At 57.6% G+C, this 27171-nt stretch overlaps 1 protein-coding gene across 1 annotated transcript in view; it reads left to right on the forward strand.

Moving 5' to 3' along the window:
- Positions 1-27171, forward strand: part of PREX1 (phosphatidylinositol-3,4,5-trisphosphate dependent Rac exchange factor 1) — a 178137-nt gene that overhangs the window by 127385 nt on the left and 23581 nt on the right. The window contains exons 12-25 of the mRNA XM_039230026.1: positions 226-329; positions 520-569; positions 2034-2109; positions 10916-10988; positions 15689-15831; positions 17303-17395; positions 18176-18324; positions 20004-20089; positions 22006-22142; positions 22831-22924; positions 25004-25191; positions 25454-25615; positions 26217-26427; positions 26851-27127. Of these exons, the coding sequence (XP_039085957.1) occupies positions 226-329; positions 520-569; positions 2034-2109; positions 10916-10988; positions 15689-15831; positions 17303-17395; positions 18176-18324; positions 20004-20089; positions 22006-22142; positions 22831-22924; positions 25004-25191; positions 25454-25615; positions 26217-26427; positions 26851-27127 (1843 nt within the window). The remainder of the gene's footprint in view (positions 1-225; positions 330-519; positions 570-2033; positions 2110-10915; positions 10989-15688; positions 15832-17302; positions 17396-18175; positions 18325-20003; positions 20090-22005; positions 22143-22830; positions 22925-25003; positions 25192-25453; positions 25616-26216; positions 26428-26850; positions 27128-27171) is intronic.

Below are 27171 nucleotides of genomic sequence, written 5' to 3' on the forward strand. Positions count from 1 at the left end.
ATGGGTCAAGGGCATTTCTGGGCCTCTCAGGAGACCTGCAGGTGCCCAAGCCCCAGGCGGCAGGGCTCAGCAGGGCCCCCCATGGAGCAAGGGACCCGGTTTTCACAGAAGAGCCAGGGCAGGGGCTCAGGGAAATCGCACGTGGCACAGAGCCTTGCTGAGTAGGGGTGATGGTGGTGAGGGTGGGCGTTGGGTCCGTCCTCACTGGCACCCGGGTCCCTCCAGTCTCTGACAAGCACCAGTTCAAGAATGAGCAGGTGATGTACCGCTTCCGCTACGACGACGGCACCTACAAGGCCCGGAGTGAGCTGGAGGACATCATGTCCAAGGTAGGGGCTCTGCCCGGCCTTGACCCCGACCCCATGGTCACTGCCGAACAGGTCTGTGTCCCGATGGCCCATGCTCTTCCCCCTCCCCCACCCGCCTGCTCTGTCCTGGGACCCATCTTGCCCACTAGCCTGGATGTGGAGGCCCTTGAAGGGTGTGGACTGACCCCAGACCCCCCCTTTTCTCTTTCAGGGTGTGAGGCTCTACTGTCGCCTTCACAGCCTCTACGCCCCCGTGATCAAGTAAGTTACTCTCTCTAAACTCCATTTGCACTTCTGCCTTTCTCAGCTGTGGGGCCTTGGGCCGGTAACTTAACCTCTCTGAGCCTCCGTCTCCTTCTCCAGCAAATGGGGCCAATAACTGCGTCTACCCTATACGTTTGTGCTTAGAGTCAAGTGAGTTAATTTGTGGGAGACCCTGCTGTGTGGTGGTGAAGGGGGTCAGTTCTGGAGTGAGTTTGAATCTCAGCCACTAGTCTTCAGTTTTGTGACTTTGGGCAGAGTTTCTTAACCTCTCAGTGCCTCAACTCTCCTCTGTGGCATGGGGATAATCATGAGATTCACCTCAGCCTTTGCACTCGCCTCTGCCTGGAATGCCCTTCCCTTCTCTATTTGCATATTGACTCCCTTTCTTCCTTCAAATGTCTCCAAATCAGAGGGGCCTTCCCTGCCCCCCCTTTCTATGCACTATCCTCCTTTCTTCACTTTGATTTTCTTCTTGAAACTTTTTAGCAGTTACCGTATTACGTATTTATTTGCTGTCAGGATGCTTTCTTCCCCACCAAGGGCAGGGCCTTTGCTCAGTGCTGTGTCCCCAGACCCTTGACCAGCGCCTAGAGCAGTCTGTCCTGTAGCCCTTTTCCACACTGATAGCCGTGCTCTGGGTCTGCACCATCCAGTACCGTGGACGTGAGTCACATGTGGCTTTCAAACCCTTGAGGTGGAGGGATATGATTTTAAGTTTGGTTTAATATTCATTGATTGACAAGTGGCTACATATTGGAGAGTGCAGGTCAGGGGTGAAGTAACACTCAGCAAACGTTTGTCAAGTGAATATTAAAAGATAATTAACCTCTCTGGCCTTGGATTCTCCATCTGTGAAATGGGCATAAGAACAGCTCACAGCCCTGGGGTTGCTACAAGGATTAAATCTGAGTGATGGCTGGCACATAGTGAGGGCTGCATAAATGACTGCAATTGGTTATTTTCTTTATTATAAAGCTTCCAGTTATGGATGAAGGGACAGAGAGGGTGACCGAGTTAACCTCCAACTCAGATTCCTCTGCCCCCTGTCCTGGTGGCTCTTGTCTACTCCTAGAGGAGTGGAGAGGACCCCGCATTTGCTGGCCTCCGGGGCTCAGGGTCTGGGAACTGCTTGCATCAGCCTCAGCCCCCACAAGAAGGCCTCCCACATCCCCCGCCCTGTTAGCCCCCAGAGAAGGAAGTGGCGGGGGCCAGCACTTAGCGTGCGTGTGGCCTGCTGGGCTCCCTGGTTCCTAAAATCCCAAGACAGACTCCCCCGCCAGCTTCGATGGAGCCCGAGAAATGGTTGGTCTGAGTCCAAGGTTAGCACGGCCTGTGTGCCAGGACTCGGCCGGAATTCAGATGCTGCACAGGTCGGAGCATTTGCATCGGGAGAGAACCGGGGAGCCTGATTCCCATCTCTGTGCCCCCCCATCTGCTCACTTGCACTTCCTCCCCCCACAGAGACCGCGATTACCACCTGAAGACGTACAAGTCGGTGCTGCCGGGGAGCAAGCTGGTGGACTGGCTGCTGGCTCAGGTGAGTCCCCTGCCACCTGGGCAGCCGTCCTGCCCTGCCTGGGGCTGAGGGGCCGACCGTGCTGTGGGCCTCTCAGCTGGTTTTGGCTTCTTTGTTTTAACAATTTTTCATTATTTTCACTCATGGTAAAAAAATCCACGCAATGCTTACCGTCTTAACCGCTTTCACCATACGGTTCATGGCATGAAGTCCACTGACATTGCTACGCAGTCACCCCCTCCCTTTCCTGAGCTCTTTTCATCTTGCAGAATGGAAACTCCGTCCCCCGGTAAACAGCAGGGGCCCACTCCCCGCAGCCACACTCTGCTTTCCGTGTCTGGGATTTTGGTTGTGCTGCGTGCCCTGTGTCAGCGGCGTCACCGGCCTGCGTCCATCCACCGCCGCCGCCGCTGGCTGGGTGCGCCCGCATAAGGTCCTCGGGCGCCCGCATCGGCGTTTCCTTCCTCGCAAGGGCCGAGTGACATTCCATTCTGCCGTCGGGGACAGGCTGGCCTCCTGCCGAAGCGCTTGTCTACTTAGTCCTTTTTCACACAAGTTCCGGGGGGAGGGGGGCTGGGCAGCGGCCTGGAGCATCGGGGCGTCAGCTTTCCTGCGCCTCCAGAGGTGTCCGTGTCCCTTCCACCTGCCTGCCTCCTGCTCCTAGGGGCGCTGACCTTGGGCCAGGCTCCGGCTGCGCTCTGTGCATTGTCCCGTTGAGTCTTCCAACTAAACTCATTTGCAGACCGGGACCTGGGTCCCGGACAGACCAGCACTTGGTTCAAGGGTACACAGCCCAGCAGCGGCAGAGCTGGGTTAGGGAGGCGCCTGCCTGACCCTCTCCTGTCACACGTCGCTCCTGCGAACTTTTCAGGGAGCTCGCGGGAATGTTCATTTGTGATCTGCGAGAAAGAACGCATTGGCTCCAAAGACGAGGAGACAAGTGTGAAATCAAAACGGATAAATGTTTAAATGTGTACAGAGTGCAGCTCCTCCCGTCAGCTTCCTTAATTGTTAAATTTAGCATATTCACAAAAACCTCATTCCATTTGAAAACAATTTGCTGGCGGGGTTTTCTCCCGTCACACAATCCCGATGATTGCCTAGACATCAGAGCCAGTCTGCAAAGTAAACGGTTCTTGGCACCAAATAACTTCAAAAGCAAGTTTAGAAAAATCCTTGAAATAAATGTTTGCAAGCCCAAACAGCGTATTTCCATGTAGGATGTGGGTGCGTTTTAGTATGTTGGCTGTGGTGTGGGGACTCTAAGACCCGGGAGGTGGTGAAACAGCCCTGGATTTGAATTTGGTTTTGCACATCTGGAGCGCACAGAGCACCTAACCATTGGGCCACACTGTGCTCCCAGCAGGGTCCTTGAACCAGCCCGGCACATGTGCTTTGGTTAGAGCGATCCCAGCTCTGTGTCTTCCTAGCTGAGTCATCTTGGACAAGGCCCTTAGCCTCTCTGTGCCTCACTTTCCACACTTGTAAAATGAGGTGAACAACAGTACCTTCCGCTCTAGATAATTTTGAGGATTCAGCGCGTTCATCACTCAAGTGCTTAGAATGGCACCTGCCCAGAGTAACTGCTTGGTAAATGTGAGTCTTATTGTAATTCCTCGTCTCCCGCATGGAGAATTCTAGGGGGCTCCAAGTTACATGCAGCACGGAAGGCTGAGGAAATTGTGGAGGGATCTGGGGACAGAAAAACAATAAGATCAGAAACAGCCAGCGAGGAAAAGAGGGGGAGGGGCAGGTCCACGCAGCCCCGCCTCCTGAGTGTGGCCCCACAGGTGAGGGCGAATGGCCCGCTCTTTCTTTCTTCCTTTCTTCCTTCCTTCCTTCCTTCCTTCCTTCCTTCCTTCCTTCCTTCCTTCCTTCCTTCCTTCCTTCCTTCCTTCTTTCCTTCCTTCCTTCCTTCCTTCCTTTCTTTCTTTTTCTTTCTTTCTTTCTTTCTTTCTTTCTTTCTTTCTTTCTTTCTTTCTCTTCCTTCCTTCCTTCCTTCCTTCCTTCCATTTTTTTTTTAATGTTTATTTTTGATAGAGACAGACAGAGTGAGAGCAGAGGAGGGGTAGAGAGAGGAGACACAGGATCTGAAGCAGGCTCCAGGCCCTGAGCTGTCAGCGCAAAGCCTGATGCAGGGCTGGAACTCACGAATCACGAGACCATGACCTGAGCCAAAGTCCGGCGCTTACCCGACGGAGGCCCCCAGGCGCCCCAAACCGGGGCCATTTCTTTTGTGGCTTAAGTTCTTTGCTTGCAGAGCTGCCTGGGTTGGGGCTCTCCGCGTGTCTGTGCGCTTCTGTTTCCTGAGCTCCAGCGGACCCACGGCCGTGTGTCGGCTTCCAGGCGTGATGTGGCCTCTGCCCTGAGTGGCGGAGCCCAGGCCCTGTTGGGGGGGCGGTGGGTTCCCGAGATGGTGCCAAGTCCATGGGTCTGAGGGGTGTTCGGAGATGGGGCGTGCGGGATGCACTGATGTGGGGCAGGATGAGAAGCGAGCACGTGGCCTGGGGCTTCGGTGCCTCGGTGGCTGGAAGTACCCTTCACAGTGATGAGAACCTGGCCGAGGGACTTGTGTGCCTGGGGAACCCAGCGTTCTCGGGAGCGGGAAGGCGGTGCCTTTGGGGCACGCACGGGCCTTCGCAGCAGGGCTGGTGGCTGGGGGGGCCTGGCAGGCCTGGCGCCCAGGTGGCCCCTCTGTTCCTTGTCAGCGTTGGCGGGATCTAAAGTGCGAAGTCAGGAGAGGGTGTGGAGAACTTCAGCCAGAGGGCTCATTAGCTCATGTCTTTTTTCCTCTGAGCACCTACTGTGTACCAGGCACCGGTCTAGGTTCTGGGGACACAGCAGTGAGCAGCATAGACACAGTCTCTGGCCTCACGGGTCTTATGTTCTGGTGAGGCCGGGGGGGACCGTTGATAAATGACAAGAAGTAAAATGCGTCTCTCTTGGCTGGTGCTTGGGGCAGAGTGGTGGGGGCCCTGTGGGGGGGGGGCGTTGACCCTTCACATGGGTGGGGATGGTGCCGCTTTCACGGGGGACCAAGAAAGCTGTGTTGAGTAGGGACATTTGAACGGAGACCTAAGGGAGGTGAGGAGCAAGCCAGGAGGACGCCTGGGGGTGGAGGCTTCTCCTGGGGGGACAGAAACTCGGAGGCTCCAAGTGGGGTGAGCTTGGTGTGTCTGAGGGCAGTGGGAGGCGTGGACAGAAGGCGGGGTGGGTGCTGGGGAAGGGTCGCACCACTTCCGGGCTCTGAGCACAGAAGCGACAGCACTGACTTTGGGGGGCTAAGACCCCTCTGTGAGGCATGGGCTGTGGGGCGGGGCGGGGCCGGCAGAAGGGAGCCTGGGGAAGGGGCAGCTTCCGGGACTCCAGGAAGGGGAGGGTGGCTGCGAGCTGGGTGTCTGCGGGGAAGGTGGGAGATGTAGTCAGAGTCTAGAGTTTTGGGAGGTGGGCCTAACGGAGTTTGCCGGAGGGTGGATGGGGTGTGGATGGCGAGAGACAGAGAGGAGTCTTCGAGCGCCCAGGTCCAAGGCCGAGCTGGGGGGCTCAGGGCTGCACCCCAGAGCGCTCGGGCATGGAGAGGACCAGCCAAGGCAGCCGCCAGCGTTGGCTTCTCTGCTGGTTGGTGTCAGGCACATGGGGAGGCCCCGGTCGTGGCCAGTGCCCTCAGAGAAGCCGTGGTGTCCTGAAGTGCCCTGGAGTAGCCTGAGTCGTGGCCAGTGGTCCTGGGGGACTGTCCCCCCTCCCCGGCATCTTGTTGGACGTGGAGGCAGGAGAAGGGTGGTGGAAGGAGGGTCTCAGCTGGCCGTACGTGTCTGTGGGCTCCAGCAGACCTCCGGGGCCCGGCCTGCCCCGAGGACACGTGGGAGCTGACGTGGGAGGCTGACCCCATGAGACGGACTGAAAGGCACCTGGCTTGTGGCTCCAGAGGAGGGACAGGGCCATGTGTGCGGGCAGCTGTGGGGGAGACGCTGGTGATTACGACCTGACCTTGAGGACTGGTTACCGCCAGCCTTGATTTCGAGAGTTATTTCCACCCTGTACCTTTGCAGGAAATTCAGGAAGGAAACCTGTAATTGTGTAGCTGGGGAGGGTAATTTTGCTTTGAATACATCTTCATTTCGAGCTCCTGTATCATTCTGCTCCTTGGAACGAAATGTTGGTGGCAACCCACGGGGTCAGCTGGAGATGCTCTTGGCTGCATGTAACAGGAGATCTGACTTACACGGTAAACACGCTTTCCTCTCATGGGGTGAGGCGTCCTGGGCTCATGGTCGTGGAGCTCAGCAAGGCCATTGGCACTCAGGCTCTTCCTGTCTCTCTGTTTGCCTGCCTTCTTGCCAGTTGCCTCCTAACTGTCAGATGGCTGCCACAGCTCCAGGCATCACATCTGGGTGGACCAGCAGCCAAAGGCAGGCAGCAGGAGCAGTCAGAGAGAGCTTTCTGTTCGTTTGGAGGACACTTCCCCGGTCCCCGCCCCTCCCCAGTGGGCTTCCCCTTGGGTCTCTTTGGCCAGATGGGTCCTATGTATACCCATAAACCACGACCTGGGGAGGAGGACAGGGACTGATGGGAGTGGCTTAGAAGTCCTCAGAATTCATTCTTTGGGACTGGGAGAGGGGCCCTCTGCCCACCCCTGGGGTGAGTCAGTTCTTTGAAGTCTGAGGGAAAGAGGGTTTTGAGCCCTTCAGTAGACAGGCTGTGACCTGTGTCAGTTCAGTCATCTCTGGGCAGTATCTCATTTAATCCTCGCAACAGCCCGAGGAAAGCACGGTGACTATTCCCATTTGACTGATGAGGAAAATGAGGCCTAGGCTATCTAACTTGCCTCAGGACACACAAGAGTGTGTCACTCCTGTAGAATTGTGTGTGTGTGAGAGGGGGGGCGGTTATGATGCTGTGATAATAGATAATAATAATAACAGCGGTAGGAGTAGTCTTCTGTATTGATCATAGCATATAGCGGGCAGGCTGTGCAGGGAGCATCTCCCAGGGGCAGCAGAGGCCTTGGAAAACCAAGGGCAAATCTGAGAATTAAACAAAATGCCAGGGAGGAAGTGAAGCTTCCCATGGGTCACGGCCAGGGCCACGTAGGGAGGTAAGCCTGGGAAACGAGGCCAGAGCTGCATTCTGCACCTCTCTCTGCTCTGTGGTTTTCCGCCTGTGCTGCCTGGGCTCAAGGATGCCCCAGGCTGTGGCGGTGCAGCGGAGGGCAGGGGGTCAATGGGCCAGGGCAGGAGGGGACAGGGACGGGCCAGGAGCCAGGAGAGCACAAGGGTGCCGGCCTGACAGAAATGTTCCGTGGAGTGCCCACCGTCCCCACCCCCACCCCCACTGTCGGACAGATGGGGAGCGCTGATGGTGCAGGGCTGTCGGCACAGAGGGAAAGGGCCCGGGGTGGGGCGGGCGAAGGACCAGGCTGGCAGCTCCAGCTACTGGCAGAGGGGAAAAAAGCACAAATGAGGACACGACAGGAGCCCTTGACCGCAGCCCTGGGCAGCTACTAACTTGTCCTCTTACAGCCTCAGTTTCCTTATCTGTAACGTGATGGGGGGGGGGCGGCTCTGTAAAGATTTCTTTCTCATGGTATAAGCTAGTGCAAGTGCAAGCCCAGCCGTGCCTCAATTTCTTCATCTGCTAAATGGGAACAAAACAAGAGTGATTGCCTCTGGGTTGACCATCAAGATGGAGTGAGGCCGTGCAGGGCCTGGCACTCTGTGGGTCGGTGAGAAGCACCCTGGGCACTGTCATGGGGTCTCACAGTTCGCGGGCTGGGAGCCTTCTGAAGCCCTGTGTGCATTACCGCTGTGTGATCCACCCCCCGGCCCCGCTCCGCCACCTTCCTCCTGGATGGCTCTCTGACAGGGACCCCTCAGCAAGCAAGAGCAACTCATGTTTATCAGACGCCCCCGGGTGCCAGCTGTGGGCCTGAATCTCATGTGGAGCATCTCATTTAATTCTGAGAACCCTGCAGGGTGCGGACACTACAGTTCCCCCCATTTTAGAGATACAGAAACTGAGGCAGGTGGAGGGGAGTTCAGGATCAGTTTCATTCATTCATTCATTCATTCGTTCGTTCATTCATTCAATAGAGATTGTTTGTGGCCACCGAGTGCTCGGTGCAGTGGGGAGATGGGTGACCCTGACGAGTGCCATGGCTGCCCACATGGGGCTGACCTTCCAGTGAGAGACAGACCTTGAACCCCATTCACTTAAATAGAGGATAAGCCCAAGGGTGGGGAACAGCTGGTGCTGATTGTCCCTCGAGAGCGGGTGCAACATGGGTGTTGTGCAAGGTCACAAGAGTGATACAGGATGAATATTTGTTGCAAGGAAGGGGGTGAGGGGGCACATAGGGTGTCCTCTGAGGACCAGGAGAAGGGCCCCTCTGAGATGACTCAGGCACTGAGACCTAAAAAGCCAGGGCAGGGCATTCCAGGGGGCGGAGGGAGCAAGTGCAAAGGCCCTGAGGTGGGGGCGCACGTGCAGGGACTAGCGGGGAGGCCAGTGTTGCCGGGGCCCCAGCACGGGGGCTAGTGGGCGGCGGGTGGGGGAGACGAGGCAGCATGGCGGGGCAGCGGCCCAGGCCAGTGTGTGCCCATGCCTTCCTCCAGGAGGGGAGAAAACGGCCACCTGAGGTTTTCCCACAACTTGGGATGTGGGGTGGGGGCTTGCGGTTCAGACGTCCAGGGTTGGCGTAAGAATCCTGCCATTGTTCTAGCTTTAGGAACCTCCCTGTGTGTCACCCAGGGCCCTGTGGGAAGGGGGCAGGGAGGGGCTGGGAGCCCAGATTGCAAGCGCCTCAGAAAGCCAGGTGGGCTCCAGACGCCAGCCGGGACCCCCCAGGCCGTGGATCTGGGCCTGCCCGCCACCTGGGCCCCGGCTGGGATCCCCCACTGGCCCCTCATGGCTGGGGGGGCAGCCGTTCCAGATGCAGCCTCCCTCGGGGTGCCCACGTCCCCTGGCCCCCTGGCAGGGCTCCGCGCACACAGCCCTCCAGCCACGGGCCTGGGGTCCCGCGGGAGAGATTTGTCTTCCTCGGGCCAGCCCAGGGCAGCCCGTGCAGAGAAATAGTGAGGCCAGCGGCTCACCCCGGGCCTGTGCTCTGAGTCGGAGCCGCAGCCTCGGCCAGCCGAGTCCCGCTGCCTCTGGCATTCATTTCTCCTTCGGCCGGGAAATTCCCTCCCTGGCCCTTCGGCTGCTGGCGGAGTGGGTAGGGGACAGTCAAGGCCAGCGTCTCCCGAAAGAGCCTCTGACTTCAGAAGTCCTTTGAATGAGAGGCGGTCGGGTCCCGTGGCCATCGGCACGTAGTTGAAGGTGCTGACAGCACCTCTCTTCAATCCCCAAATGTTTATCGAGCACCTCCTGCAGGCCAGGCCTTAGTTCTGAGCACTTCAGAGTCAGCAGGGAACACAGCAGATCTCTCTGCTCTGATGGAGCTGACCTCACGCTCCCCCTCCCCGCTGGCCAGGCTGCCCTACAGGCTGCATCCGCCTCTGGGCCTGTGTCCATGCTGGTTTCCCTGCCATCAGGCAACTGCTTCCCCCACTTCCCTTGTCCCCAGGGCCACACAACTCATGAATCGCCTGGCGAACTGGGATTGCTTGGTTTGCAAGACCCAGAAGCCGATTCTGGCTACCTTAGGGAAAGGGCCCGGGCGGTGTGGGTGGGGGTTACACAACCTGGGGAGCTGTCCCCCGCAAGACGACGTCCCACATGGGAGCATCAGCCCCAAAGGCGGGTCCAGGAGGCCACATCTATTCATGCTTCAGTTTGGGGTTGGATGCCTCCTCCTCGGGAAAGCCCTGAGATGAACCAGACTTCGTGTCAGTTGGGAATGTTTTCATTTGCAAGAACAGACAACCCACCTGAACAGTGTGGCCTGAGCAGATAACCGTGCCCCACAGCCGTCAAGAACCTTCCGTCCACTCTGCCACCCTCAGCAATGTCTGCCTCCTGGGCCACCGGACAGCCCCTTCGCCATACACATTGCTTCCCCACATGACTCTGTCCCGGGCAGGGAGCCATGGTACTGCTTTTCCATTTTATCAGGGAGGGGGGTGTTTTCCAGAATCCCCTGGTGGGCTTCCCCAGCTGTCTCCCTGGCTATGGCTACGTCAGTTAGGAATGAGGCTTTGTTACTAGTATCAAAGATTCCCGCTACGGAGGCTGATACAGATTAGGGGTTTATTTTCCTCTGGGTTGAGGGAAGCCCAGAGGTGGGTGGTCTAGAGCTGTTAGGGCAGCCTCCTGAGACCTTTGGGGACCGTGCTCTGTGTTTCTTCCTGCTCTGCCTTTCTTAGCATGCGTTGGTCTTCCAGGTCCTATTTTGGTCAAAGAGACTGCAGGAGCTCCAGCCATCACCTCTTTGTTCCAAGCAGGAGGAAGAAAATGGAAGGGCCAGGGACAAAGGGTTTTTGCCAGAGCTTTTACCAACAGTTTCTGCTTCTACCTCATTGTTGCCTCTAGCTGCAGGGGAGCAAGGGAGTTCATGGATGCATTGCCGTCTTCAGTAGTGTGGGTTTCAGTACCGGCTGGGTTTGGGGAAGGGTTATTGCTAGGCAACCAGCAGTGTCTGCCACATAGCCATTTCTCCCTTGTGGTGTTTATGGCACAGCACGCGACGTATCCCAACTACTGTTACTGTTCTTGTTTCATTATTAGTAGCAGTCACAAACACGTTTGGACGGTGCTCCGTTCTGGAAATATTCACAGGTTCCTGCGCCTTTTCAGCCTCCGTTCTGCGGGTGACAGTGGGCTTCCCGCCAGCCTGGCTCAGCCCCTCCAGTGGCGGTTCACCTCACACCCTCCCCTTCTCGTTCCGTTCCAGGGTGATTGCCAGACGCGCGAAGAGGCGGTGGCCCTCGGCGTGGGCCTGTGTAACAACGGCTTCATGCACCACGGTAATCTGCCCCTGCCCTTCAGCCCTGCCTCCCGGGGGAGTCTGTCCTGCTGAAGGCTTTTTTTTTCTTTGTAATTCTAGAGAGAGAGTGAGGGTGAGGGGAGAGGGGCAGAGGGAGAGAGAGAATCTTAAGCAGGCTCTGTGCTGTCAGTGCAGAGCCTGACGTGGGGGTTGATCCCACGACCATGGGATCGTGATCTGAGCTGAAACCAAGTGTTGGATGCTCAACCGACTGAGCCCCCCAGGTGCCCCCTGGTAGGGGGGGGTCCTGGAACAGAAAGCCTAGTAGGGACTCTGGTCCCTGGTGCATTTTATGGAAGGGTGGGGGGCTGAGGCTCGGCGAGAGCGCATGGGGGGCTGGAGACCACCCTGCCCGTCCATGGCGAGCCCAGGCTAGATGCTGGGTGTGGGGGCTGGGAGACTGCGGGGGGCCGGGGTGTCTCAGGAAACCCCCTCCTTCCCCCTCCCACTTCTGCACCGATGGAGAGATCACCTCAGGGCTTCAGTAGGGACCCAGGTGGCTGCCTGCTAATGCTTGACCGGAAAAAATGGACGGGATTTGAGGTCAAGTCCCTGGGCTTCCTGTGCTCTTCTCCTAGATGGGACGTGACCTCCAGGTGGACGGTGAGGCTGGACCGTGCAGGCCTGGCCCACGGGCTTCAGGGGGAGGAGAGGACAGGGGTCTGTGGGGGCAGAGGACAGGCAGGTCGTAGGTGTGAGGGGAAGGGAGCTGGGCAGGGACATTTGCACCGCTCTCCCTGCCTGACCTTAGGTAAGTCGCTCTTCTTCCCACAGGAGAAACACGAAAGGGGGTGGAGGGGTGGGAAGTCCTGAGATGATGCTGAGCTGGGAAGGGGGGAGAAGGAGGGAGCAGAGGCTGGGTCTGTTGATGCCATTTCACATTTAAACAAAGGTTAATGCTCTGTGTGCCCAGCCCCCTTCTGAGCCCTCCCCATGTATTAATTAGTTTAATCCTGTAATGAGCCTTTGATGTTGGTATTAATATCATCCGTATTTATGAATGAGGAAAAACGGAAGCCCAGACGGTTAAGAAACTTAGCTTAAGGCCATAGAGCAAGTCGGAGATGGGATTTGAACCGAGGCAGGCCGGCCACACGCTCAGCTGCTGAGCTCTGGGACCTTCCCGCTGCTGGCCCTGGGGCAGCCCTGAGGCTCCTGCCCTTTCAGGAGGACAGGTAGACTTTTCGCTCCCACCAGAGAGCTCCCCCTTTTAGAACTCTCCCTGTGGCTTTGGCTCTTGCAGATTCCCTTGCCTGGGGTGCTCTACCTGCCTCACCCCCCGGCCCCCAACTTATTCAGTGTTTCTGCTTGGCCCACACCTCCCAAGCCTGCCCCAGACACCTCGCCTGAGTGGCTCCTCTCCTTCCTCGCTGGGTGTTTAGCTCAGATGCTCTCTTCTTTATGGGCTGTTCTCTCCCCTTTAGACCCCGATTCCCCGCCTCCCTGTGCTTGGTTCGTGCTGATGCAATCCCGCCGTGGCTTTCCGGGTGCAGGCACCATGCTAGGCTCCGGGGACAGAGCAGTGAACAATACGAGAGTCCCGTCCCCTTGCGCGTGAGCGGGGGCGGGTGCGTGAGTCACACAGTGACAGGAGCCCGTGTTCCGGAACAGCATGGGCCTGTGAGGAGGACTCCTTCTCCGGTGCAGCTGGATGCCTCTGCCTGGCCGTGGAAGGCGCCTGCGGCCTGGAGGGCGGAAGGAGAGAGGCCAGTGCCAAAGTGACTCTTACACTCCAGGGGAGGGATGACGTGGCCGGGGGCCCGCTGGTAGCAGTGGAGGGGTGCCACTGGGGAGGGTCTTCTGGCCATTGCTGCCAGCTTCTGCTGTGTGTTCTCAGAGGTCAGAAAACTCCCTTCGCGAAGGACCAGACAGTGGATACTTTAGGCTTTGTAGGCCACGGAGATCATGTTACAGCTAATTCTGCCACGAAAGCAGCTGCAGGTAATACTTAAATGAGTGGGCGTGGCCGTGTGCCAATAAAACTTTATTTAGAAGAACGGCAGCGGGCCGTAGTTTTCCATGCTGGCCTAGCCGCTGGACTTGCTGTCCCTTCAGCAGGATGAGAAGCGTGCCGGTGAGATAGCAGGTCATCAGGCACGTCCCCTGTCTCGTAGCCAGCAGGCCTGGTTCCAGCCCTGACTCAGCTGGCTCCCAGTAAACCCCTAACCTTCTCTGTGCCTCAGTTTCCCCAGCCTTCCCCTGGAGGCCGTGTTGTCCCCTCCTCCTCTGAGCTCAACATGCCCATGACTGTGCGGTTAGGGGTTAGGACACGCCCCCCGCTGCCCGTTTCCCCAGCTGAGGTGGCAGGTCAGGCCCTGCCGGGGTCATTCCCGTCCACCGGCTCCTCTCACCAAAGGCCGTCATTCCCAGAAGCGCCTCTGTTCCCTGAGGCGCCCTCTGACAGCCCCGTCCTTCCCGCCCGTCAGCTGGGCAGAACCCCTCATTTGTGGGTGAGAGTAATTAGGGGTCCACCCCAGCTGCTATTCTGGGAAGGCCGCTGGCCGAGGACATTCCGTGGGGGGTGACTCCCAGGCAGCGCCAACACCCTCGGGGCCCCTCAGGGAGAGAAATTGCAGGGCGTGGCCCCTGCCCCCCTGTTCCCTGCCACGAACTCAGAAAGGAGCTAAAACGGGAAAGGGCCAGATCCTAGGGCTGCGGCTGCTGCAAAATGCAGGTTAGGGTGCAGATGCGGGGGTAGGTGCTGCCCACATGGGCTCCCGTGGCGTCTGCCCCAAGCTCCCAGGCCCTGAGGTGTCCTCAGGGAGGGGCCTGAGAGGCTGATGGTCCAGCTCTCACTTAGGCACATTCAGGGAAACTGAGGCTCACCATCTCACTCCCCAGCCCCCTGGAAGCTGGTGTGGTTCTGAGCCCCACGGAGGAAGCGGAGGCTCAGAGAGGCTAAGGGGACGTGACGCTGGGCAGGGGCCGAGCAGGGATTCGAACCCGGCTCGAGGCCTTGACCAGCACCCGGATCTGCGAGTGGTGGGACCTCGCCTGGCTGAGCTCCTGGGCTCTGAGATTCCAGCTGTTTCCCCTGTCGTTTCTGCCGGGACACAGCATCGCACTTCCTCCTCCCACCTCCCAGAGTCTTTCCACCTCGTATTTACAGTGCAGGTGAAGCCAGCTGGCCCCCCACAGCCTGGCGCCCCCGCTCTGGGCACAGTAGCAATTCGTGTGTCCGTTTTCTCTGAAGAGGTCTTCAGGGTGGCCCGAGAAAGACACAAACAGCCACATGTCCTGGGAAGGGGGAGAAGGAAAGCATCGCCTTTTGCTGCGTCCCCTGTAATCACCCAGTCGGGTGCTGAGGCAGCTGTTGTCCTTTCTGGGCCCGCTGACTTCGGACAGCTGCCTTCACCAAACAGCCCGGGGCCCCCCTTCTGAAAGGGGGGGCTGGGCAATATGGTGGAGGGGGAGCCTACCTGCCCTGTGACCTGGGGCACTTCCCCGGGCCCAGTGTCCCCTGCTGTGAGAGCAGTGCAGCAAATCCGTCCTTGGCCCAGGAGAAAACGAGTCTACGCATGCTTGGCCCTGGTGACTCCGGCAAACTGGAAACAGTAACCCGCAGGGATCAGATCACATGCTGGTTGTTAATTAGTTATTTTTATTCATTTTCCTGGCTTCTAGAACAGAGATCAGGAAACTTCTTCTGTATAGGCCCAGATAGTAAATATTTCAGGCTTTGTAGGTTATACAGCCTACACGAAGCAATTATTCAGCTCTGTCACTGGGGCGTGAAAGCAGCCCCATAACATAAAGTAAATAAATGGATGTGGTTGGTTTCCAATAAGACTTTATTTATAAAAAGAGTTAGAGGGCCACATCTGGCCTTTAAGGTTTGCTAATCTGCAGTCTAAATTGTCCCTTCATGGTCTGCTTCTAATTGTTAGTGACGTTCAACTCCTTTTCGCCTGCTTGCTGCCCGTGTGGGTTTCCCCGTCGGAAATTGCTGATTCATATCCTTTGCCCATTTTTATTTATGTGTCCTAGCTTTCTCTGAATGATTTGGTGGAGTTTTTTTTTTTTTTTAATCTAGATATTTACTCCTTTTTGGTTTTAGACATTACAGTTACTTTTGAATCTACCATTTGCCTATGGTCTTGTTATTGAACCAAAGTTCTAATTTTATTATGTTGCTTTCTGGGAGGTCTTGTGTGTGAACTCTTTCTCTACCCTAGGACAGAGCGACTTTGCATTTTGTTTGGTGAGCTTTAGTTTTCCTGTTCCTATTTTTAGGTCTTTAGTCCATCAGGAGTTTGTTGTTATTTATGGTGTGAGGTAGGGATCTGGTTTTATTTTATTTTTCCCCATGAGTCAGTTTCCCCTATATGCTGAGTTTCCGTAAACACATGGTCCTATTATGCAATTTCTGTTTTCTCCCACTGGTTCTTTATCTGTTTCTGCTGCAGTTCCACACTAGTTTTGTTACCATGGCTTTGTAATACTGTCTTTGTAGCAGATGGGGCAAATTCAGATTTTTCAAGAGCAGTCAGAAAGCCAGACGATTATGTGAACTGTCCTAATACGTTAATGTTGGCACCCGGTTCTACTTAATAAAACACTGCTCTGGCCAAAGAAAACTTGCCCAGGGGTTCGTTCTGGCCCATGGCTGCCAGTTGGCAAGCGCTGCTGCCACCCTCCCTCGTGAGCCTGACCATGTGCTGCATGTCTGTGGGTTTGCAGTGCTGGAGAAGAGCGAGTTCAAGGATGAGTCCCAGTACTTCCGCTTCCACGCAGACGAGGAGATGGAGGGGACCAGCAGCAAGAACAAACAGCTGCGCAACGACTTCAAGCTGGTGGAGAACATTCTGGCCAAGCGCCTGCTGGTAGGAGCAGAGCTCAAGTGCTGCGTCGGCCTTCCCGGGCCCGGCTGCAGGCTGGGAGCTGGGTGCCCTCCGATATGGCTAGAGGAGCCCCCGAGTATGGGGATGGCAGCTCCCTGGCCAAGACGCCCTCCTTTATAAAGAGTTTGGGCTTGCTGGCCCCCTTTCTTCTTTCCTTCTCCCCTTGCCCACCCCACATCCCAGCTTAGCATCGTGCAGGGCGGTTGGGTCTTAGGTCTTCTGGGCTGCTGCCCTGTCCACGTATCCCAGCCTGTTCAGGTATCCCAGCAGCCTCTCCCCTCGAATCCTGTTTCTTTGCCTGTTGATGACCAGCAGCTTCTGTCTGCATGCCTGGCCCACGGGGGGCCATCAGGAGAGGAGCTCAGCAGGCTAGGTCTCCTGGCACAGCCAGAGGGGGCTGCGGTCTGACTAATACAAAGACGGCACCAATACCTTCTCTCCTGTGGAGAGAAGGGGCCCCGTTAATATGAGGATTCCCATTTCTCCCACTATAAAGCCCACCAGTGTTCCCCATCACACTTGGGATAAAATCCAGTCTCTCCTCATGGTCTACAAGACTCTCCCTGCCTCTCCAGCTTCATCTCCTGAGTTCTCTCCTCCCTATGATCTCCTTTCTTATCCTCTGGTCCTGTGGGCCTGACTCAGGGCCTTTGCACATGCTGTTTTCTCTGCTCGCAACACTTTTTCCACTCTTCATAAAGTTCTGTCCCTCATTTCGTTCAGGTCTCCGCTCACATAGCTCCTCCTCCTCCGGGCCCCCCACCGCACCATGTTCTGTCCCTTTAAGTGCTTTACTTTCATTCAGACACACTGCCTGCATCGCATTCTGTATTTTTTGCTTCTTTGTAGTCTTTCTTCCCCACTAGACAGGCGGCTGGAGCAGGGCAGGAACTGTCTTGTTCAACACTGTGCTCGTATCACAGGCAGCAGCTCAGCAAATATTTGTTGAACACACAATGCGTTTCTCTGAATCCGCACTACTGCCGGATCCTTAACCCCCCACACCCCTGCCGTCCTGCGACGGGAGGGACCCCTCTTCCCAAGACTCCTTTCCCGTCCCCAGGTTCTGGGTGTCTGGACGCCTTTGGAGCTGTTTGTTTATTAGGCCAGCAGACTTTTACCGCATGTCCGGTTTGCCGGCAGATGGGGAGACGGTGGTGTAGACCTGAGGGTTGGGAGGGGAAAGGGATCCAGGCAGTGAAAAGTAAAGAAATATGTGCTCAGCACCAGCCTGAGGCGTGATCCGGAAGGTGTGTCTTCACTTGACAGATACGTATTGAGTGCCTGCTGTGTACTGGTGCTCTTTGTAATTTTACCCTGCCTGTGCACCCCTACTCCGTGTAGATCTGGGGCACAAGGAGCAGGCAGGACCACGGTCTCGTGGGGACCCAGGGGGGCTGCCCCCCCCCCCCCCGCCGTGCCTCACCGGGTCTCTCCCGCCTTGGGCCCTCAGATCCTGCCCCAGGAGGATGACTATGGCTTTGACATTGAGGAGAAGAACAAGGCCGTGGTGGTGAAGTCGGTCCAGAGGGGCTCGCTGGCCGAGGTGAGGGCCGCCTGCCACGTCGTGCTTCTGCTTGCCCGCTGCCGTGTGGGGAGGCTGAGTCCGGGGCGGCCTTACCTGCGGCCTCTGCCCCGTGCGGGCGCGCCGCCGGCTCCCCTCCTGGCCTCGTGGGCAAGTGCAAGAGAGGAGCGGTGTCCGAGTCAGGTAGCCCCCGCGTCAGCTGTGATGATGGACAGACTGACGGCCGGTGGCTTGCCTGGGACGCGTTTGTGTCCACGACACCTAGAGGAGGGAGGGGAGAGAGTCGGGGCAGGGAGGAGTCGGCCCCGCCCCCTGAGCCGTGGGGCCTGGGGAGGGGTGGGGAGGGGCGCCTGTCACCCCGGTGCTGGGCCTGCGTCCTGGGAGCACTGAGGAGCGCTTCTGGGTGCGGGGGCCATCGCCTCCCGGAGCCCCAGCGTGAGGGGTGGGGAGGTGACCGGGACTCTTGTCCAGCATCCGCATCGCCGAGCTTCCCGGCCGGGCCGTCTAGGGCACAGCGGCCGCCCCAGTTGGCCGCCTGGCAGGTGGGATGCGGGGCCCCCGCAGCCTCTCCCCAAGGCAAGAGCCCTTTCCGGTTCGCGGCCACTCAGGCTTCCTCTCCGAGTCCCTGGCTGCAGCCTCGCCTCGCCAGCCACGTGCCTGCTGCCACGGCGGGCGCGGGGAGGCCCAGGTGGGCCCCCTCGGCCGTGCTTGGGCCCCAGGGCTGCTCTGCGCTGCCCGAACGCAGTCAGGGTCCTTGGTGAGCAGGCTGCTAACCTGCTTGCGTGCCCCCCGGGCCCCCAGATGGCCGGGCTGCAGGTGGGGCGCAAGATCTACTCCATCAACGAGGACCTGGTGTTCCTGAGGCCCTTTGCCGAGGTGGAGTCCATGCTCAGCCAGTCCTTCTGCTCCCGCCGCCCGCTGCGCCTCCTGGTGGCCGCCAAGGCCAAAGAGTGAGTGTCCTCCGCGTGCCGGGAGCCCGCGTGCCGGGCGGGGGGGGGGGGGGGGGGGCGGTGGAGGGGGTGAGCTGTCCCGGCGCCCCGAGGATGGGGCTCGTTCCACAGGCACGTGTCACGATGCTGCCACTTTCATGCATCCAGTGGATGTTTATTGAGCACCCACTGTGTACTGAGTGGTGCTTCAGGCTCTGGGGTTCCAGCCATGTCTAGATGGACACGTTAACACCCTTCGTAGGTCTCAGTGTAGTTGGAGGGTGGAGCAGGAGATGGACGATAAAACAAGAGAAGTAAGACCTGCTGAACCAGGTGGTAGTAAGTTTGGGCCAGTCTATACAGCTGGCAAAGCCAATGGCTGCTGGCTGTGTGGAGGGAGGTGGTCAGAGAGATGCCAGCATGAACTTAGCGGAAGACCCGAGGAGGTAAGGGAGGGGGTTGAGAACTTCTGGAGGAGGAGGGTTCCAGGCAGAGGAGACAGCCAGTGCAAAGGTCCTGGGGTGGAGCCGTGGCATGTGTCTTTGAGGAACACTGAGGAAGCTGATGGGGGAAGCAGAGTGAGGGAGAGGGAGGGGTAGAATCTGAGGTCCACCTGACAGTGGAAGCCACGCCTTGTAGGACCTTGTGCCCATGGTAAGGACCAACGAGCCACTGGAAGGTTCTGAGCAGAGGCAAGGCATGATGTGACAAAGGTTCTGGAAGAATCCCTCTGGCTGCAGGTGGAGACTAGGTTGTCAGCGGTAACGGTGGAAGCCGGGCGGAGGCGAGGGGGCCGGTGGCCCAGCACAGCAGCCCTGGAGGTGGCGCGACGTGGTCGGATGCCAGATATAGGTGCAGGGAGAAGCTTTTTCTATTTTAAAAATTGTGCATTTGGTTTTCATCTCTCTCTTCTATTTAAGGCAAATGCTCCCGGTTTCCTATTGACGGGAGTGATGGAAAGTTTTAAATACGATTATTTCAGTGAGAAGGCAAGCCAATTTAGGGGGAATGATTGATAGTTTGGTATGTGGAAGTGGCAGAAATCACCCAGGGGGACCGTGCCTGCTTCAAGTTCTGCAAACGCCTGGGGTTTGAGAAGGGACTCCCTCGATGGTTTTACCTGGCAGGTGGGGCTGGAGGGTGGGAAGGGTGTCCTGAGGCCCGTTGTTGGGGGCCTGCCCTTGACCGAGAAGCAGACAGCCGCCCCGAAGCCGCCAGATTAACGTCGACCCCGCGTGGCCCTGGGCAGGTGCCGCTCGCTCTTCTCTGATGCTCTCCCTGCGGAATGTTCTCTCGGGGAAACGTGTGGGCATTTTTGTAGGTTCCCACCTAGAGGCTCTGGGTCCCTTCTCATCCTCACTTCTGTGGCACAAAGTATTGGCTGCCTGTGGTGCTGGTTGGGCCACCAAGGGGCCTCCCCTCACTGAGAGAGAGTGACAGAGGCCGCATAGGAGGGTGTCTGGGGGTTCTGTGCATGGGAGCCCTGAGGGCTGGCCCGGTGGTTCGGAGTAACCAAAGATCCTGGGGGTGGGGGCTCCGGCCAGAGGGGGGGTCTTTCTTTGCATCTTTGGTGAAAGCCCGGCATTGCTACCACTTGGGGCCGGGCTTCCCAGCAGTCTGGGAGGCAGCGGCCCCGCGGTGGCTCCCCTGAGCTGCGGGGAGGATGCTGCTTTCTCTCACGGCCGCTTCTGCCCGTGCAGGGTCCTCAAGGTTCCTGACCATCCAGAGGCTCTGTGCTTCCGGATCCGCGGGGCCGCCCCGCCCTATGTCTACGCTGTGGGCAGAGGTGAGCTGAGCAGAGACGTGGGTCTGTGTGTGGGAGGAGTTGAGGCACCCAAACCACTCCCACCAGGCCTGGGCCCCATCGTGGCCTGGAGCCACGGCCCGGGTCTCAGGGGTCTCAGGGGAGAGATGGAGGACTGAGGGGAAGGCACAGGCAGTGGGGGGGGGGGGGGGCTGTGGCCAGTGAAGGAGGATGTGCTCATTTTAAAAGGGGCAGTTTTTCCTCGGCTCAAGCTCATTATTGCCAGGTAGGAATGTGGGTCCATTCTTGCCAGACTCGAGTTTTTAAGGGAAGCCAGAAATGTGAAGTTTGGCCACACTTCTGTGACCAGACCCAGCCCGTGGGCCGACAGAGACCTGCTTTCATGTTGCCATCTCCTTGTATGCGGCTTAAAGGGTTGCGGTCTCTTGGAGGTGAAACCAAATAGGTCTGAGGTTCTGGAAGCCTAACCCTTTTTGCCCCTAGGGACTCCACTTTTAATTTTCTTTTAATATTCATTTTTCTTGAGAGACAGAGAGAGACAGAGCACAAGAAGGGGAGAGGCAGAGAGAGAGAGAGGGAGACACAGAATTGGAAGCAGGCTCCAGGCTCTGTGCCGTCAGCACAGAGCCCGACATGGGGATCGAACCCACGAACCGTGAGATTATGACCAGAGCCGAAGTCGGACGCTCAACCGACTGAGCCACCCAGGTGCCCCCTAAGGACTCCACTTTTACAGTTGAAACATTAATTGTCCATCTCTGTGGTCATAGTTGTAATATGATTAAGAAAATACACCTCACGGCAGAAAGCTACGAGGAATTTGTTAATATTTTAAAGTGGGTTTTTATTTTCTCCTTTTCACCTTAAGTGGATTCTCGACTGGGGCACTTTCACCCTCCAGAGGACACACCCTTGGTTGCTGCCCTCAGGGTGGGGACGCTGCTGGCATCTCCGGGGTGCAGACCAGGAAGGATGTTGACCTTCCCACAGCTCACAGGGCGGCCCCACAACAGAGAGCTTTCCAGCCCCAAATACCAGTAATGCGGACGTGACAGGCCTGCCTTCCAGCACCTACAGAGAGGAATAGGGTGTTTGTAGGTGAACCAAGCAAAAATAGTAAAGCAGCTAATGTTTCTTGAGCACTTACTAAGAGAAAGGGTTGGGGCTAAATGCTTTCCATGGTTTCTCCCTGAATCTCTCAGGAACCCTGTGAGTAGATGTCATTAGTGTCCTCCTTTTACAGATGAGGAAACCAAGGCACAGAGAGGTCGAGGAACGTGCCTGAGGTCACACAATTGGTCAGGGTTTGAGCTCAAGCCCCTGGAGCCAGGCCTGTACTCGTCACTGTCACACCAAACAGGCCTGATGTTCTGTCACGCATGATGAGCTTGGCATTCATCTGCGTTTCCAGACTCTTCGTATTAACCACACAAAACCCTGGGGGCCAAGACCTGTAGTTTGGGAGTCATGGTATAGCCGAGAAAACATGTGCGTGAAGCCTGGTAGGCCTGGGTTCGAATCCTGGCTCCTTCTAGCCAAGTGACCTTGAGAAAATCACTCTGCCTCTCCAAGCCTTTATTTCCCTGTCTGCAAAATGGGGCTGACCCTGTCCTAGTATTACAGGTTATAGAGGGATTTTGAAGGAGATGAAGCTCTAGAGTGAAGCATACCTGGGTTCAAATCCAATCTTCCTTGCTGTGTGATCTTGGGCTAGCTACTACTTCTCTCAGCCTCAGTTTCTTCTTCTGTGAAACGGGAATGCCAGTCCCGGTCCTGCCTCCTGGAGTGGGTTGGGGTGGAATGTCTGGGTGTGTGTTTGGGGGACTGGGGTGGTAGGTGGGGTGGGGGACAGTGCTCATCTGGTCACTTGCCCTTGCCTGCCGCTGCCCCAGACTCTCTCTGCCTAGCGTGCGCCCCAAACACTCCTGTCCCCTTAGGCTCCGAGGCTGCGGCCGCAGGGCTCTGTGCCGGCCAGTGCATCCTGAAGGTCAATGGCAACAACGTGATGAACGAAAGTGCGCTGGAGGTCCTGGAGCAGTTCCAGGCGTTCCGGAGCCGCCGAGAAGAGGCCCTGGTGAGGCACCTGGCAGCCAAGGGGATCAGGGAAACCCTGCTCGGTGGGGTCAGGGGCCGAGGGCCACCTGCCTGCTGTGGGGAGAAGCGGGAAGGCAGCACAGCATGTAGGGTGGGGTGGGGCTGCCTACCTTGCACGGCTGATCTGGGTGTGGTTCTGTGCCCTCTCTGTCTCCCTGAGCCAGAGGCCCCGATAACTCATGGTCTCAGCTTTCACAGATGCCACATGGGTGTGATCAGACCCTCTTCTCACTGCATAGGCATGTTGGACGAGGCGCTGATGGGAAAAGTTGATGTTACAGTTGGGTTGGGGGCCGGGGTCCTGGGGGTGTGTGTTCATTCACTGGTTCATCCAGGAAGTGTTTATTGACCACCCGCTATGTGCTTGGCACGTTTGCAGGCCCTGGGGCCGCGGGAGAGACAAGGTTTCTGCTCCCATGGGCCTGACCTTCATTTTCAAAGGCTCCCCCCTCCCCTGGCTTCTGTGGGGAGGGTGAGGGCCGAGCATGACTAGAGGTCCCCTTAGGAAGGTTCCAGAGCGAAGTCTTAGAGGACTCTCCAGGCGTGGTGCCGCCAGCTGGGTAGAGGCCTGGGCTTTGCCGTCAGGGAACCGCTGGCCCCTTAGCCCCGTCCCTTCCTCCCTGGGCTCCTGGTGGCGTGGCGCCCCTCTTACTCTGCTCTCCTGGTAGGGTCTGTACCAGTGGGTCTACCACACCCACGAGGACGCCCAGGAGGCCCGAGACAGCCAGGAGGCCCCCGGCGAGGACCCCCAGCCCGACTCAGGTAACGCGACAGAGACTCCGCAGGGGACCGACTGGCCCTCTTCCTGGGCCGCCGCTCCTATTACGTTCCGATGGCAGCCTTCACGAAGCACAAACCTGTGGCTTAGAACACGCGTTTATTTTCTCAGTTCCTGGAGGCCGCAGGTCCAACATGAGTCTCGCTGGGCCATCGGCCAGGTGTCAGCAGAGCTGAGCTCCTTCCCGGGGCTCCGGGGGAGGATCCATTTACTCGCCTCCTTCAGCTTCTAGAAGCTGCCTGCTTGCCTTGCACGTGGTCCCTTCCTCCACCTCCGGAGCCAGTGATGTTGGTCCGAGTCCCCTTCGCTCCGCCGTCTCTTTAACTCTGACCCTTCGGCCTCTGTACGCACTCGGCGACCTTGTGCTCACAGTGGGTTCGTCTGGCTCTTGCCTTGTAAAGCCCGTTGTTGAGCAAACTTCATTCTGTCTGTAACCTCCCCCCCTCCCCCCCCCGCCACGTAACAGCGGACTTCCAGGGTCCTGGGCTTAGACCCGGACATCTTTCAGAGGCCACAGCTCCCATCCTCATCTCTGTAGCCCAGCCTCAGCCCTGTCTTTCCACGTGCTGTCCCCAGGCCCCCCAGGCCCCACCCACGTAGCATGGCCCAAGTTGAACTCCTGTCCTTCCCGGAAGCCTGGTTCCCCCCCCAGGCGCCCTACCCCGTCTTCCTGACTCTAAGGCCCCGAGCTTCGGCGCACGCCCGACCTCTCCTCTTTCTCCTCTCTCCCTCCACCTTCACTTGTTGCCCTGCCTTCTTCATGCATCCGGAACCTGACCGTGGCCCACGGCCCCCATCCCTGCCTGGCATAAGCCGCCATCGCTTCTCACCGGCACTGCCGCGGTAGCCTGCTTCGTCTTCTCCCTGTCCTCCCGTACTTCTCCTCCTGCGGGCTCTTCTCAAAAAAACAGAACAGAACCTTCCAGTGGCTCCAGGCAAAGATCAAGTCTTCCTCCTCACGGTCTTCCAGCTCCAGCCTGGCCTTCAGCTCTACCTCTGAGCACTCTGCCTCTTGCCCTCTGGCCCATTCACTCCAGCCTCTTGCTCTTTTTTTTTTTTTAATTTTTAAATTTTATTTTTGAAAGAGAGACAGCGTGAGCAGGGGAGGGTCCGAGAGAGAGGGAGATACAGAATCTGAAACGGGCTCCAGGCTCTGAGCTGGCAGTCAGCACAGAGCCCAACGCGGGGCTCAAACCCACGAACTGTGAGATCATGCCCTGAGCCAAAGTCGGACGCTTGAAGTTGGATGCTTAATCGACTGAGCCACCCAGGCGCCCCCAGCCTCTTGCTCTTAAATACCAAATGTATTTAAAATGTAAAAGACCCCAGGGCCTTTGCACTTGCAGTTTCCCCCTGGCTAGAATGCTCTCCTCCAGAGTACTTCTTACCTCATGCTCTTCACTTCACTCAACTTGGCTCAGATGTCACCTCCTCCGGGGGGTGTCTGGTGTGTTCCCCACTAGAGCAGAAGACCCACGGGGTGTGGAGGCTTGTTTATTTTCTGCCTTGCTGTATCCTCAGAGCCTAGAACTGGGCCTGGCACATCCAGTTTTACTGCAGCCTCGTGAAGAGTCTCTCTGTTTTTGTCCGGTTCTCAGCTGTGCTCTCTCGTGTCGGTTTCTCGTTTATGGGCTGTTGTCTGCCCCGTGGGGCTGGCAGCTTGGGATCTAGTAGAAAAAGAGAACGCCTCCTTCTCTTTGTAGATCCCACAAAAGTCCCACACTGGGCTCTCCTGGCCTCGCTTGGGCCACATGCTCATTCCTGAACTAATGACTATGCAAAGGGGAAATTGAACCGCCCCGGTGCGGTCCCTCCGGGGAAGGGTGTGGTCAGGGCTTCCTTCTCCTGAGCCAAATGGACTGGGAGTGGGGCACAAAGGTGGATTCCTGGAAGGGAAATCTCTGGACAAGGGCCGGAGGCTAGCGGGCCGGCCAGGGTGAGCAGCAGCGGCGGAACCGGCGGTCCGTGTGTCCCAGCAAGAGCCATCTGTGGTGCAGGGTCGGGGTCGGGCGGCTTCGTGGTGGCTCCCCCTCCTCAGGTTTGCCGGTCCCCTTGGCTTCCAGACTTCCCGCTGCTGTCGCTGGGTCCCCAGCTGAGCCTGCATGAGGACAGCCCTGTGGTCAGCCTGACGGTGGACAACGGACACCTGGAGCACGGTGTGGTGTATGAGTACGTGAGCACCGCAGGCATCAAGTGCCACGTGCTGGAGAAGATCGTGGAGCCCCGTGGCTGCTTCAGCCTCACAGCCAAGGTCTTGCTGGACGCTGCCCTGGCCTGGTGGGGGGTGGGGCGGTTCTCATTCCCTCCAGGTCAGCCTGGAGCCCTGAATTCTCATCTCTACCCCCCCTCCCCCTCCCACTTGATAGCTGTGCGACTTAGGAGAGTGGTTTTGTCCTCTTTAGTTAGCTTATTTATCTGCAAAATGGGCCAATAATAGACTCTGCCTCCCGGGGTTTTAGAAGGGAGCTGCAGGTACGCAGGCAGCGAGTGCTCAGTGGTTCGTGTTTCTGCAGATCCTCAAGGCCTTTGCCGCAGACGACACTGTCTTTGTGCAGAACTGTGGGCGGCTCATGGCCCTGAACAACAACATCAAGACCATGTCCCACTTCGAGTTCCGCAACATCTGTGACACCAAGCTGGAGCGCATCGGCCAGAGGATCTCCTGCTACCAGGAGGTGCCCGCGCCCCGGGGCCCCAGCCTGGGGTATTCGGCCTGTCAATGTCACAACCCCGCCCACCTTAGATTAAGCGAACAGGAGCATTTATTGGTTTGTGTTACTTACGGAAAAGTCCGGAGCTGAATTTCAGGCAAGGTTGCATCCAGGTGCTCAAACGAATAGCGCCCCCATCAGAAGAATGTGGCGCCTCTCTTCGTGCCTTGACTTCCCCGTGTTGGCTTCACTCTCCGGGCGGGCCCTTCTCGCGCGGCGACAAAATGGTCCCCGGTAGAAATGGAATTCAGAGGAGCTCTTATTGGCTTGGCTTGGGTCCCTGTCTACCCCTGTACGAACCACTTCAGGGCGGGGAGGCCAGCCTTACCTGCTCCTCACAGACTGTGGACTGGGGACAGGTGGCAGCTCAGCTCAGGGCAGCTAACGTACAGACCGGAATGCGGGGAGGTATGCGAGGGCCTCAGATTTCTCCGCACCATTTGAAGCTATTGGCGTTCTGTCCAGTTTTTGAAGGTCGGGCCTGGGCGAGGATAGTTGGGTGCTGGGGGTGGGCCGGAATTCCCGGGCCCCTGAATCATGACCCTGTGCCCCCTGCCTTTCTCAGTTCGCAGCCCAGCTGAAGAGCAGGGTCAGCCCACCCTTCAAGCAGGCCCCCCTGGAGCCCCATGTGCTGTGTGGCCTGGACTTCTGCCCCACCAACTGCCACATCAACCTCATGGAAGTGTCCTACCCCAAGACCACTCCCTCAGTTGGCAGGTCCTTCAGTATCCGTTTTGGTCGTAAACCCTCCCTCATCGGCCTCGACCCAGAGCAAGGTAACCGCACCTGTCTATTAGATGTTCAGATCTCACAGATACATACACAGAAACCTGTCTGGAGGCCAGCAGCCTGGGATTGCACTGGCGGCTCCACAGTCGTCAGGGATCCAAGTTCTTCTCCCCCACAATCTGTGTTTGTGGCGTCCATCCTGAAGGATGCCTCATGTTATAAAGTAGCTGCTGGAGTACCAGCCATCACATCTGTAGTCCCAGTCAGGAAAAGTACCGGGGTAGTTAAGAGCGTATTAGCACCGAACAGAAACTTTCTTCTCAAAGTAATCTGATGGATTAAAAGAATCTTTAGCAGGAGATTTTTCTCACTCTTTGGGATTCTTGGAATAGGTTTGTGTATTTCTGTCAGAGGGGTTTATGGGTGCCTGGAGGCTCTTTCCAAGTGAGCCCTCCCTCCCTCCACTGTAGGCCACCTGAACCCCATGTCCTACACCCAGCACTGTATCACCACCATGGCTGCCCCATCCTGGAGGTGTCTGCCCGCTGTGGACGGGGACCCCCAACACCAGGGTCTCAATGACAGCAGCTCCGGGCCAGCCGATGGGAGCCTGGGCCCGGAGGACCGGGGCCTGAGCTTCTTGCTGAAGCAGGAGGACCGGGAGATCCAGGACGCCTACCTGCAGCTCTTCACCAAACTGGATGTGGCGCTGAAGGAGATGAAGCAGTATGTCACCCAGATCAACAGGTGAGCCCTGGCCCCCAGGGAACGGGGTGGGGGGCGTCCGGGCC

This window comes from Hyaena hyaena, unplaced genomic scaffold (genome assembly GCF_003009895.1).
Source record: "Hyaena hyaena isolate Hyena2069 unplaced genomic scaffold, ASM300989v1 scaffold_42, whole genome shotgun sequence".
In the NCBI taxonomy this organism is placed as follows: Eukaryota; Metazoa; Chordata; class Mammalia; order Carnivora; family Hyaenidae; genus Hyaena; species Hyaena hyaena.